This window comes from Brachyistius frenatus, unplaced genomic scaffold, assembly GCF_029030835.1.
Source record: "Brachyistius frenatus isolate BFR_SWC_R1_liver_20210118 unplaced genomic scaffold, ASM2903083v1 Contig_60, whole genome shotgun sequence".
In the NCBI taxonomy this organism is placed as follows: Eukaryota; Metazoa; Chordata; class Actinopteri; family Embiotocidae; genus Brachyistius; species Brachyistius frenatus.
In genome coordinates this window covers 634187-648481 of record NW_027210659.1, presented here as the reverse complement: position 1 = coordinate 648481, position 14295 = coordinate 634187, and the positions used below count along the sequence as shown (strand labels likewise).

At 39.5% G+C, this 14295-nt stretch overlaps 1 protein-coding gene across 1 annotated transcript in view; it reads left to right on the top strand.

The window, feature by feature from the left end:
* Window positions 1-14295, top strand: part of prdm6 (PR domain containing 6) — an 86646-nt gene that overhangs the window by 54474 nt on the left and 17877 nt on the right. Inside the window, exon 6 of the mRNA XM_069706012.1 lies at window positions 8051-8435. Coding sequence (XP_069562113.1) covers window positions 8051-8435 — 385 coding nt within the window. The remainder of the gene's footprint in view (window positions 1-8050; window positions 8436-14295) is intronic.

Here is a 14295-nt window from a genome sequence, read left to right as displayed (position 1 = left end):
TAGAAGGTGATGAGTTCACTTCTGTCAGCCGTGTTTTGTAAATTAAAGACAGCGAACAGTGACACAGATGTAAATGTGACTCTGATATCTCGGCTGAACCTCTCTGCCCTCCAATCGGTCTGTCTGCAGTTACAAACAGACGTTTTCTTTGGACGTTGCTCAAATGTTATTACAGACAGCGTTAAAGCTGTTAGTCTAGAAAAAAAAAAAATCCTTTGGCCCACCACAAAAACAATGATGTGAACGAACTTTAAAACATTTTTTTTTTACTTTGTGTGTGATTTATTTGTCTGACCAACCCCAGCCAGTCAAAACAAGGCCGGGAGAAGTCTTTTATTTGCTCAAATGTGGGCACGTTGTGGCCGAGTGTCGACTCACCGCCACACTCTCCGGGTGTCTACCCTTCTGTCCTTCAGTAGAATAAAACTAAGGATGCTAAATCTCTCTCTTTCTTCCAGAATTATCCATCCCATACTGAAATATTTCTGCTAAGTTATGAAAACCTCACGACCTAATTTGATGATTTTAAACAAACGTATTTATTTTACAGTTACAGAAGTCTCCGGTCAAAATGGTTTAAACAATGACTGAAAGGTGTCATCTGAGTTTTACCTCGACTTGTAAAAGATTTCATAGCATGTTTTTAGGTTTTTTTTTGTAAATGTATTCTCAGTATTAATTTTGAATATTATTCAAATTTTAATACGTTTTGGTCAAAAATAGTAGTTGATTGACAAAACAGTCAAGTTTTATAACTTAAATAAATCTTCATGATTCCTTATCATCGTGACTCAGTTGCTCACCAATCAGACTTCTATTTCTTTGTCTGTTTAAAAAAACAGTTTTAAAAGGTTTGTTAGCTCTGTGGTTATAAAGCCCCTCCCATAAAGCTGTCTTTCAAAAGTTTGTGACTCCAACTTGTTGAAAGATTTCTGACAAACCGCGATGTGGCAGTCTTTTCCGCAACACAATACTCCCATTTAAAAACTAGTTTGCTGTGTATTTACGGCTCGCTCTGTTAATCAGTTCACGTTATGTTTCTGTTCTTTCTCTGTCCGGTCCTCTTTCTTCATCCACGTCACTCTTCTCCTTTTCCTTTCCCTCCTCTGTCCATCCTCTTTTTCTCTGTCACTAATTTGTTTTTGCTTACATCTACTTTAGTTTTCTGCTCAGTCAGCCTCTTTATATGTTTTCCATTCAAACCTTTTTTCTGTTTTTTGTTTTTTTTCTTGGACAGTAACTTCCTGCAGGGAAAAACAAACTTTGACATTTTTATACAATTATGGAGAGTATTTTTTGGGGAGGAGGGTTAGGGGGAACAAAACATGAAGAAGGAGTTTTAATCTGTGGAATCTAAATTGAAATGAATTGAATTTGGAGCTTGTCTTTCACAGTCGCGGTGAAAATGAGATCGTGCTGGTTGCAAATTAGAGGCGTTTGGCCACAAACTGGTTTGTATTAGAGATGGAACGACTTCTTTTACATGGCAGAGCACTGTGGCAGTCTCTGCACACACAGTCACGTCCTGCACACATTTGTATTACTTAGTTAGTTGTTAGATGCCTGTTGCATTATTGTAAATTTAAAGAGGGATGTTTCTGTTATTTAGATTACCCTCATTGATATAAATGTAGTTGACAACTGACAAATCTCTCTATCGTGTGGTAATATGTAGGCTAAGGAAATGTGGTGATCTCACAGTTTGACATGAGAGCACTTAAAGAATGAAACATGTCAACAAACAAAACCAAACAAAGTCCTGTGCTTCAACTCACCAAAACTCAAAACAATAAAAATTACCAAAATATCCTCAGTTTTAGATGATTCAAATGAATGTGCTTGGTCCTCAAGAGTACAGATGTACAAAATCCATTCCTACACACAAACACACGGACATGCAACACACACACACACACACACACACACACACACACACACACACACACACACACACACACACACACACACACACACACACACACACACACACACACACACACACACACACACACACTGGCAGTGAGCAAACAAATACTGGTGGATTTGCTTTTGTTCCACCCTTCAGTGAAAAAAGTTTGTTCACATACAAATGAAGTTAAATTAGATTACGCTTCTTTTGTACAAACTGAAAGATGGCAGCTCTGCTCCAAATTAAAGACATTTTTGCTACCAAGTGTGTTTAGGTTTTCCGTGGCATCCCTATCTGCTGATTGCCCACAGAGAACGAATGTGACATGAAAACTCTGCACTGGAGACAGCAGGACTGCGACTTCCAACGCTGACTGAGCACATTCAGAATTGTACAGCCGCCGTGCCACGTAGATGTGTGCATTTATCAGAATTATTTAGGTGCTCTGTGTGTAATGTGTTAGCAGAAAAAAATGGAAACTTCTTAAATGCCACAGTGCATCTGTCAGTGAAGCTGGCAAATCCCACACCGGCTGTATAAAAAATGACAATTGAGTAATTATTGTACTAAAAATAAGTCATGGTTTAACTGTAGTTGGTCGGTGGTTGTGAGTCTTGGTTAGTAAAGGTAAGAAGTACTGGGAGTCTGATAGCTTATGGTACAAGAGACTGTGTGGGCTGAATGTTGTCCTGAGCTGCCTCGGCTCAGCATGAAGAAGGTGAGAGATGTTTTTTTATGAAAGCCCCTCAGCTTTCCTCTCAATGCCTCCACGCTGTCCAGAGCTGGCCTTAGTTATCAGCTCACCAGATAACACTGGCAACTCGTCTGGTAGACCGTCCATATCGGCTTAGTGTCCACAGAATCATCAGAAGTTATTGCGTAAAATAAACACTTACATTAAAACTTTGCCTTCCATTCAATGACATGGATTTTGACTGGCCCACAATCTTTTTCTCCTGTTCAACAAGATTTTAGGTCAACAAAAGTGGAGGACAGGGACGGTTAAAGAATTGAAAATTCAGACACAGCATTGAGCAGAAAGTCACCTGTGTTTTGGAAGCGATCACAGGAAAACAGACTGGAAGCGTACCAATATGGTTTGTCTCATGATTTCAGGCGTATAATATAAGTAAAACGTGATGTTGTAATGACAGATGGGCAGATGAAATGAGAGCATATCTGTTCTGTCGACATGTGCATGACACAGACGACAGAAAAACGTGACCCGGGCGGTTTCTGTGAGGATACAGTAGAGGGGTTCATTAATGTAAGTAAACCGAAAATATACAAAGACGCACAACAACCACACACATTACATCAAACACACATTTCCCCCTATACATGTGCATACCATCACTTATACACTCGGCCGCAGACGAACAGAAAGTCGAAGTGCCCGCCCCAACACACAATAAAGAAAAACAACACACACCCTCCAAACGCACACTATCAAAGCACATACAGCCCGTGGTTGTTTACTCATGCACGTTCCATTCAATCACGGCCTGTCGGCTTGACGCTCAGCAGCCCGGCCGCCGCCTAACAACAACAACATGTGCACCGACAGACAAGGAAAGATCTCCAAAAGACGTTCCTTTCTCTTCTCTTCTCTTCTCTTCTCTTCTCTTCTCTTCTCTTCTCTTCTCTTCTCTTCTCTTCTCTTCTCTTCTCTTCTCTTCTCTTCTCTTCTCTTCTCTTCTCTTCTCTTCTCTTCTCTTCTCTTCTCTTCTCTTCTCTTCTCTTCTCTTCTCTTCTCTTCACTTTTCCTCCTCTTTCCTCCATCCGCCGTCCCTTCTTCTTCTTCTCCTCATCCTTCGCATTTCTTTTTCTTTCTTCAACCCCTTCTCCTTTTAATACTTAAGTAAGAAGCAGCAGTAATGTGCAGATTACTTGTGTTTTTTTAAGAACATATGCTAAAAGAGGAAGAAGGGAGGAGAAGAAAGTAGGAAAGAACACAGGAGAGATGAAGGCGAGGAAAAGATGGAAGAAAGTTATAGACTGCACAAAAAGATAAAAGGGAAAAAGTAATGATGTCACACATTTGTTTGCATTGGAGGTGAATTGATTCGTGAAGAACTGTTTTATGGTTTTTATATTATGTCAGTTGGAGCTACGACCTTCCAAATAGTTGGTGCGAGATTGGATCAGCCGGAGGGACGTACTCGGCACTGCTGTGACTGGTTGTTTTACTGTCAATCACCTGGTTCCTAATCACGCCAGTCATGCCCCAACATACCTCTCTTTGAAGCTTCAAATCGACTTGATTATTAAACTATTTTTAAAATAACCACCGGCACACTGTTCAGGTTTGAACTTAGTGAGTGACGTCAAAATTACTTTTAGGGGGAAAAAAAGACGATGCTTTTTGAATGGGTGACTATAAAGGACAGACATTTTATGGAACCAGCATCTTAGCTTAGGAAAAAGTGCATGAGGAGAGGAGAAAGGAGAAAAGGGAGAATAGAGGAGGAAAGGGAAGGAGACGAGTCGACTCACAACGAAGTCTGAGGGACAGTTGGAGGAGAGCAGAGAACAGGAGAATATAGTTCAAGGGAACGTACATGAACAGGCCTAAACAAAATCTCTTGTTTGGTGGATGGACGTATTTCATCCCACTTACATGAATAAGCAAAGAAAGATTTTTTTGAACCCTGATTCCGTTTGTCATTTAAAATATATAAAATAGAGCTAACTTTTGTCTGTTGAATTGGGTATAAATGAGGCAATTGGCACACATCATGACACAGTAGCCAATCTCAGCCATAAAATATAAAAGGCAACTTGGGTTGACAACAGAGGAATTGCAATTAAAATTTAAAGGACTTTTTACCCAGTCTTTTTGTTTCTTCATTTGTTTTAAGTTTTTGTTTGGCACTTCTTATGTCATTGAATCTCTTCCTAGGGGCTCTAATGATGCCAGGGGAAAAGGCATTTACAATATTAGTTATCTCTTTGCAAGCCAATTTAATATCATCAGCCCATGGAGGCCGACTCAAAGTACCATAAATTCGGTGATTACGAGCCTGAACCTCCTGGACAAGTATGTCATGTCCTGCATGAAGTTTTGGCCGATAGTGCCAGTCTGCTCCTTCTTCAGCAAAAAGGACCAAATGCGCCACAGCGGTTTTAAAGAGAACGAGAGAAGCTGATTTGATTGGTCGTGGTTAAAGTTGGCTGTGCCACACCTTCTAATTAGTATTTCCTGCTACTTTATGTGCCAGGGATAAACTTTTGTTTGTGTTCACCAAAGTACCAAAAAAGTTGACTACACCTACATGTGCTCCCAGTGCACAGAACTTAGACACGCATTTGTGCCGGCCTGCATTGCTGAAAATGGAGCCCCATAACATCATGGAACTTTCAATTTTCAAATGAATCTTATGGTTTTGGGAACACTGCAGTTCATGTTTTCCATTGTTCAGGTCCATTACACATTCCTCAAATAATTTGTGGATCAATTCTGTGTGTTCTGCGGAGCTGTTAGATTATATTTTCGAATGTTAATGAATGTAATGTATGTAATGTCAAACTAGCAAAAAAGAAAAAGAGAATCATACAGTTGTTTTATGGTTCTCATAACGAAGAAGAGGAAGAGAAGGAGGAGTGTTAAAATGTGGCTGGAAACTGAGAGAACACACCGCTTAGTGAGAAAGAAAAGAACAGACTCTGCAATGCTGTAAATTGCATCTGCATAATTTTCCCATTTTGATGATGCATTTCATACGTATCCCAAACCGTATTGACTTGCATTTTTTGTATATGCGATGTTTGTAGCAAAATGAATTAAGTATGGGCGAGCAGCGCATAATACGGGCATCAATAGCGCAGTCAGGCGACTTACAAATGGTATAATTATCTCCTCATAAGGTTATTAGAGGATCAATGGAGCCTGGTGGTCTGATGGCAGAGGTGAGCAGATGAGGGAGGGATAACGGTTATGAAGAGCGGACTGCAGGGCTACAGCACAACAAAGTTAGACAGAGGCTGTTTATTTACTTAAAGTAGAATAATGAAGAGAATAGGACATAAAGAAATACAGAAGACAAATGGTGAGATTAGTGCATGATGTGTTCTTAATGATACAAGAAAAGGAGTATGGTCCCAAAGAGGTGGTGCAGTTCAGTAACTCTCCACACATCATCTTTACTAAACGTCAAACTTTGCGATTTTTAAAATGACCCTCTATGAGGATCTTCTAATTTGCTACCGTGGTTAACATATGGCTAACTTCAGGAAATTCAAAAAGGTTTGTTTCAAGTTGGGAAAGCTCACAATCCTTGTTTTAGCCAGCATTTCCTGCTAGGATACAAAACAAATTCTCTCTCCGATGTCGAAGTGCATGAAGATTGATTTCCTGCCCGTCCACAGGCCCAGTTTTTCCAAGCAAATTCGTTTTACAGAATTAAAGAGGAACCATCCACAGCGAGTTAAAGTAAGACAAGCCCTCTTAATGTAATTTCAAATATAATGAAGGGTTATGGATACCACACATACCACGCAACAGAACACAGCTGACTTCTGGGTCAAGTGAGGACAGCTGGCAGCAGCTGGTTTATCCAAAATCGAATTTACACACTTTTATATAATGTATTTTTTTTTCCTGTTAATGTCATTGTACTTGACTGTTTTATTTGCCAGCAATACTTTATCCTAAATCTGTTCATCTTATGTATCTGGTCTATTTATCTGGTAGCTTCTGTGTCCAGATTGTTTGCTAAATCTAAATGAAATGAATACAATTGTAAATTACAATTAAGCACTGCACAGAAAATTCACAAATACAATACACAATGGATGAATTCAAAATGATTTACACATAGACTGTATATAAAGTGTTCGTAGCTTCTGGGTGTGAAAAATGAGGGATATGCTGAAGTGCCTTAAGCTGCAATACCACCGAGTGCCACTTATTCTATTATTATTTTATTGCTTCCTGTATGCTGCTGTCACGAAAAAATGTCCCCTTGGGGATTAATAAAGTAGCTACCTCCCTACCTACCTAGAGGTCGGCTCCAAAAAGCCTCCGGCTCCATAGACTCCCATTCAATTAGTCTCATTAAATTCTCAGTCAATAGAATGTCTCCAGCAGTTATGTCAGTGTTTTTAGCTTAAAGCCGCTTCTTCTTATTAGTTTTCTGGCAGTCCATCTGAAAATAATCTGTCATTAACAACAAAATAAGCTTCAAAAAGCTGTGTTTTCATGGGGGGTGTCTGTTTGACTGACAGGCCTGGCGTGCAGTCAGGTTACACCTGTCGGTGGGTGGGACGTGGTATCGCCGGGTTTCAAATCGGATCAGTCAGATCCACCGCTCGCTCCGTACACATCCGGTAACAATAATGTACTGATTGATTGATTTACCTTAAGAACAATAAAGTGCAGCTTCACCATGTTACAAACACTGGTCGCATCAGTCTTGGCAAGTGCTACACAAGCAGTGGTAATCAGTTGTGGTATTAATGTAGCTGTAATACTTCTAGTACTAGTAATCCTAACAGTAGGCCAATAGTAATCATGGTAGCAATGGTAACTGTCATAGTACTAATGATATTATTCCATGATGTTTGAGTTGCAGTACAAATAGAAATAGCACAGGTATTAATGTGGTGACACAAAATGTCAGTGTTACTATCAACACATCTTTTCGTGGTCTATTTCTGGTGCTTCACTCATGAAAAAATAAGCAAAACTATGATGCTGGGCAGCAGAGAGGCTGCTCTAACCTATATAGATAAAAACCAAGAGACTCTGCAACCGCCACTCTCATTTCACCCAGTGTACCTGGTGCTACGACTAACCACTATAGACAAATAGCACTCTCCTGCTTTTTGTTGTTAACCATTCTCCATTACCACAATGATAAAATGAGTTGAGTTACAAGAAAGGTGCAAATGAAGATTCACCAGGAATTAAGAACAGGTATTTCCTAGCTGTAAGATGATGTGATTGATTGTTTGACTTACTGGCTTAAGGTTGAACTAGTCTGTCTTGGTTAGCATGCGAGTGGCTAGCCTTCATCATGGGTTTATCACAATCTATGTGAAGTATGAAAGCAGTTATATTTTTTCCCTGTCTGATGAAATTATTCTAAAACACCCAAAAACCTGCATAATCAAATTATTTCTGTATGTTTTTGTCTCCAGTAAATGTTCCAGCTACAGTGGTGGAGGCCATGACCAGACAGGAGTCCCTCCAATCCTTCAGCAAAAACGGCAAACCCTCCTCCTCCTCTTCATCATCTTCCTCCTCCACCCCCTCCACCACCCACATACGTTCCATGGTTTTCCCCCACACTCCCTGCCCTCGGAGTTTCTCCCTGCTGGATAAGGTTGGCGTTGGGGTTCAGTCGGACACCAGTTATGGTCAGTTAGGGTCAAAGAACCAACGAGTCCTCGCCAGTCCGACCTCGACCAGTCAGCTGAGCAGCGATTTCAGCGACTGGCACCTGTGGAAGTGTGGGCAGTGCTTCAAAACCTTCACCCAGAGAATCCTGCTGCAGATGCACGTCTGTCCGCAGAATCCCGACAGGTAGGACAGCATCTATGTTTAATGATTGGTCTCGAGTCCTCTTTAATGCAGAATAAACCTACTACATAGACTATTGCAAACATGTGTTCTCTTAAGCGTGAGGTTGGCATTGATTGAAGAATCTTACAATCTCAAAATAGTATTGACACTTTTCTTTATAGCTCATAAAAGTTGTATATCAAGCAATTGTGTTGTAGCCATAATAGCTTAATATGACTGAATAATACAAAACGTTCAGACTCAGATTTACACAAGCTGTTTGAGAGCTTCGATGGACAAATTGAACTTTTGATATGAAGATTTTCACTGACAAGAAAGCATAAAGGGAAAAAAAATTAAACGTATCTAGGTTGTTTCCTGTAACTTCTGATGGCTCAAAAGAGAATAAAAAAACACGTTTTCCCTTCCCTTTTCCTTATGGGTGGGAAGCGTCAATACAATTTCTACAGCATCACTGTCTTTTGCAATATTGCTTGGAATACTTTGTACGGGTGAAACATTAAGAACATGACATGAATCGATTTTTCTCAAACCGTTGTTGCTGTTTTTCCAGACGAAGCCGGCAAATGGGACACTTTGTTAGTAATTAATGAATGAATGAATGTCCCATCATCTCACCATCTGCATGTGACAGAAAGTGGGAGTTTGTGGAGAGTGAAGAGAGTGTAAAAGTGTTTGAGTGTGTACAACATCTGCCAAGTTAATTATATACTGCATGGATGGAGGAAGAGGAGGTGTGCATGTTTGTGTGTGTGTTGAGGGGATGGAGGATGTATTGGAAATTTTTTGCTTAGCTTTATTTTTTGTGGGGATTGTCAGACCAGCGTATAAATCAGCGCTGTGCGTCAGTGAGAAATACCTCGCCTTACGGTGACGGGGCCAGGAAAACAGATGCCACTTATTCAATAAACTAATACTCATAGGGAAGAAAAATGTGGAGTGGATATGGAGGAGGGATTGAGGGTCGATGTGGAGCTGCCTGTCAATAGGAAGGTTTTATGGGACAGAGAAGCAGATAAAATTCAGCTGAACAAGCCAAACAGAACAGAGTCCAGGAGCTCCAAGGCCACACTGTACCTCACAGTCCTGTGGACTACAGTTAGACCAGGATGTCCATTGTCACCTTTAGAAAAAGCCAATGTTCTCACCCATGTTTTAACTTCCTTTCTTTTGTTTGTCATTCCCTATGCCCCCAACCACAGATGATTCATATGGTTTGTTGTTGAGCCGCCAATGTGATCGTCATGTTGTCAGAGCACCAGACTTATTTTTTCTGCTGCAGCAAGAAGAACCCCTCAGGGCAACAGAAAGAAAGTATATAATGTACAGTATTACAACCAGAGTGTTGTTTCAAAATGCTGCAAATTAAAAATGAATTATAATAGAATAGGCAAAAAGTTGGAAAACTGTAGGAGGAGGGCAGAGCTGAGCACCACAAATATTACTGTCTGAATTGGCTGGTCAGATAAATAAACATTTATAATCAATAAAAGTGGACGTAGGTTCCAGATCTGAAAAATTAGGCCGATGCAAAAGTGCCTTAAGCTGCGATACCACCGGGTGCCACTAGAAGTCGGCTCCAGAAAGCCTCCAGCTCCATAGACTCCCATTCAACCTCTCTCAAAAAATTATCAGTTATCTCAGTGTTATAAGCTAAAGTTGCTCCTTCTTAATAGTTCCCTGAAAATAACCCACCATGAATTCGAAAATAAGCTTCAAATGTCCTTGTTTTTGGCGGGGCTGTCTGTTTGATTAACAGGCCTGTGGTGCTTCTAAAATGCAGTTGCAGTTTAGCAACATTGTGAGCACGAGTGAATCCACAGACATGTTGTCCAACAATGGAAGACTTCCTTAGTCTCAGGCTGTTCGGGTTAAGAAGCCACAAATACAAGCTACACGACATACTGCTGAGTTTCTAACTTTCATATGGCTTCAGTAATCCAGAAATGTTTTTTTGGACACTTTGTAAGGGTTGTTACGCACAGATGTGTGAAAAATTAAAACAAGACATGAATGAGTGAGAGTAGACATGTTACAAACGATATGGGTTGCACACAGGGAAAAATGACTTTTGGAAAAGTTTGATCGGAATGAAAATATTTTGATCAGGTGCTATGAGTCAATAATTGCACAGGAAGTTCCCGTTTCAGTGGTTCATCTCGAGCAGTTCTGGGGTCACCTTTAGTTGGCTGTTGTGGTCACTGAGAGGGTCCTTGAAGTCCTGGGTGGTTTTAGTGGTAATTAAGTAGGTCTAAGAAGTTCTCTAGGGGCTCTTTGCGGTACTTGAGGACGTTCCAGAGGTCCGTTAGTTGCTCATGTGGTCATCGATAATGTTCACGGTGGAACGGTTGGTAAATAGTGTTTGAGGTTGTTCTAGCAGTCACAGAAGCGGGTCTGCGAATCTTCTAGTTGGTTCTTGTGGTCATCGAGGAGGTTCTGTAGATGGTTCTAGCTGCCATTGAGCAGGTTCCAGCAACATATAGCTCAGTTAGGTCTTTAAAGTGAGTTTTTATTTTTTAAAGGGTTCTCACAGTTCTTAAGAAGGTTTTAGGCTTCTTTTAGATGGTTGATGGTCAAGAGATTTTGGAGCAGTATGTTAGACACAACTGTCACAACACTGTTTCCCAAAATGTCAGAGAATAATGTTTTTTTTTGTATTCCTCAGTAGACTTCACAGACTATGGCAACGAAACTAAAATTATTTTGGATTCTTGTGATTGAACACAACCTGACTCGTATTTTATGTTTTACTTCAGTCACCCTTCTGGTTATCATCTTTTCAGATGTCTCTGTGAATAAAAGCAGCTGGTTTGTCCACCATTCACTTCTCTCTTCTGGATTTTCCTAACAACTCTCTCCCCTTCTCTCTTTGCTCCTCCTCTTTCCCTTCATACATATTTATTGATGTTTACTTGATGGGAACATTTGGAACTGAAGACTGATGGCGCTTTATATCAGCCTAAAAAAAACAACCCACCACACACCTCCTCTCACCTCCATCTCTTTTAGGTTTTTTTCTGCTGACTGTTTCTTTTTCTGAACTTTTTCTTCTGGTGTGTCATTTTTCCTTCTGTCATTTCAACAGAATCCATCATCAGAGGGGCAGTTTGTTTATGTCAATGAGGCCTTGGAAGCGCTTTTGATTCAGTTTTAAACTGGTGTCGGGATGCAGCATACTGTTTAAGTTTCGTGATAGCGATGAGTGATGAATCAGGAAAAAAATCTGAACATAAATGGCCTGTGTTTCCACTTAAGAGGTTTGACATATTACAAAAGCAATGCAGTATAAACCACAGCAATGAATTGAATTAATAACCACTGCTTTTATGATTGATGTGTTTATTGCGCTAGTGTTTAAAAGAGTCATTAGTGCTTTTAGAGTAAATGGGGTATTTTTGCTTCGCACTTTGATCTCCAGTGTTCACAATTCAGGTCTTATTTCTGATGGCTGATGTTGTTTAGGAATAAGGCATGTATCTGTATATGGATATAATCACGCTTGTATATCGGAGAACAGAACGTTTAGAGCTGATTGAAAGTGTGTATCATCACAGAGCCCGACTGAGGAATTAAATGCTCATTTCTGTCATTTGTTGTTTGGCATCTAGCAGATGGTTGTTCAGTTTTGCCAGCGATACAGTTAAGTATTTAACATTCTTTATTAGTCATGTTAGCACTGTAATAATATGCTCGTGGGTAATGGGGCATGTTCACATGTTTTACTCTCAATGGAAAAACTGAAAAATCCTGAGCTTACTAACAATGCATGTTTTCCTATACTTTGATACGTTTCTTTCATAGAGACTATATACTCTCACTTCATGGTTTAAGGTTTGAATAGTAAAAAGCAGCACTTGGGCATGAATTCTGGTTCACATTATGTTGATTTAATGAATACCACGATAATGTAGAATAGGGGGGGGGGCACGTAGAAGCAAGACACAAATATGACTGAACTTGTTGGGGTAAAACGAGGTGATTAAGCGTTATATATCTCATAAAAAACAAAACACAAATGCATCCTTTACCTCCTTAATCTCATAGAAATGAAAACATGAGGGTATGGGTTCCTACACAACATCAGCAGTAATGAATACATTTAGACGTTCTCTTTGCTGATAAGGATGTTTTTGTAAGTGTATTAAATAAATTAAAAAAAGTCACAATTGAACATATGAGAACAGGTAAACAACTACAACCGCTTAAATAAGCATGCCGAGTCAGGAGGTGGTGATAAAGTCTACAACTCTACATGCATACATCGAGCATGCATAATGATTTCATCCTCCTATAGTGGTAGAAACAATAGCAGTAGTAGTGAATTATTTCTTCATTAAGTTGTAAATTTGCAATTGCTGAGTTAACTAAACTTGAAGAAACTGGCATATATCTGCCAGTGTTGTTGTTGTTGTTTGAGCTAAATGCTCATAACCAGAGTTTCGAAAAATCTGAACTTTTGAAGAAAGAATCTTTGTTTTGGTAACCTGAGATGTGCTTTGTGTTTGTGTTTGGGGGCATAATGTAGTGGGAAAATGTTGGTTTTGTAAAATACCTACATGAGCGTGGACAAGGCCTTCGTCTTTCTCTTTGTATTTTTCAGCTAGACTTTTCTGACAATCTAAATCACACACACAGATGCAGTCCCTAATTACTTTTAAACACTGAACCTTAATGCATCACTAGCTACATTTTTGTGGTAAAATATTGTTAACTGAAGCAGATTTACCTCAGTCTGACATTTATCGTTGGATCTTCGTCAACAATTATCAGTTTTTCACCAAAATGAGCTCGTAATGACGACTGCTGAGTCCAGTTAGTCAAAAAAATTGTCAAACTCTATTCATAAATGTTATTCATTCATACACTGTTTGGTTTGTAGTCACATTGCTATCACAAAAGACTTGTGGTATATCAAATAAAAAGTGTTTTTTCAGAGAAGGGCAGGTACATTAACTCACTTTTTGGCCTCAGTTTAAACACTAACAGATTGGATCAACTCAAAATTTTTGAAAACGGAGTGATGGAGCCCGAATTACTTAAGGATCTCATGTACTTCTCTTTCTCAAGGACAAATTAAATGATTTTAGTTCAGTTTTCTGAGCCGGGCTAAATGTTTAGCTCAGTGGGAGTTTTGAGGTGAGAGGAGCATTATGGGTAATCAACAGCATCAATACCTTTTGACTGTAGTGTGCCCTGTTAGAGTTGAATCAAATAGAAAACCTTCTCCAGGACAGTAACTGTAACTGTATCTGACAGCAGACATTAAAAAATGAGTCGTTGCTCTTGCTGCAGAATATGATGCTCATAAATGTTTTATAGAAATCAAAGTATTTATGATTTATGGGGGTTAAAATGCAACATGCGGCATTCTCTTGTGTTTTTGGTGAAGACTCACTTCCTGCTGTGTGAGCTGAGAAAAATTCAAAAAGCACAATGAATTCAAAATGTTTAAGTGTCAGACTAAAACAAGACTGTTTGTCTGTGTTGCTAAACAGTGGACATTTAGGAGATTTATCACCCAGCAGTGAAGACATTTTTGCATTTAATAGTAACACAGATGTGTGCTGTCCCTGCTGGACACACAGATGTGTTAAAACATGGCTTTTTTTTTTTTCTTTGTTCAGTGTGTAGCCGTAGGATAATGATCCATCGCCGTGATGGACGGGCTTGTAGAAATTTCTTCCTAGCCTATTTTTATCTGTCATGTTGCCATTATAATAAAAAACCTACTTTGTGTGGCATCTGTGCGTGAGTGGATTTTAACATATTTAATGCCAGTGATGATGTGCGGATGTAAAGTGGAGTATAATTTTGGGTGAATATTTTAATGAATTGAGTCTAAATGTTTTTCCCAGTTTTA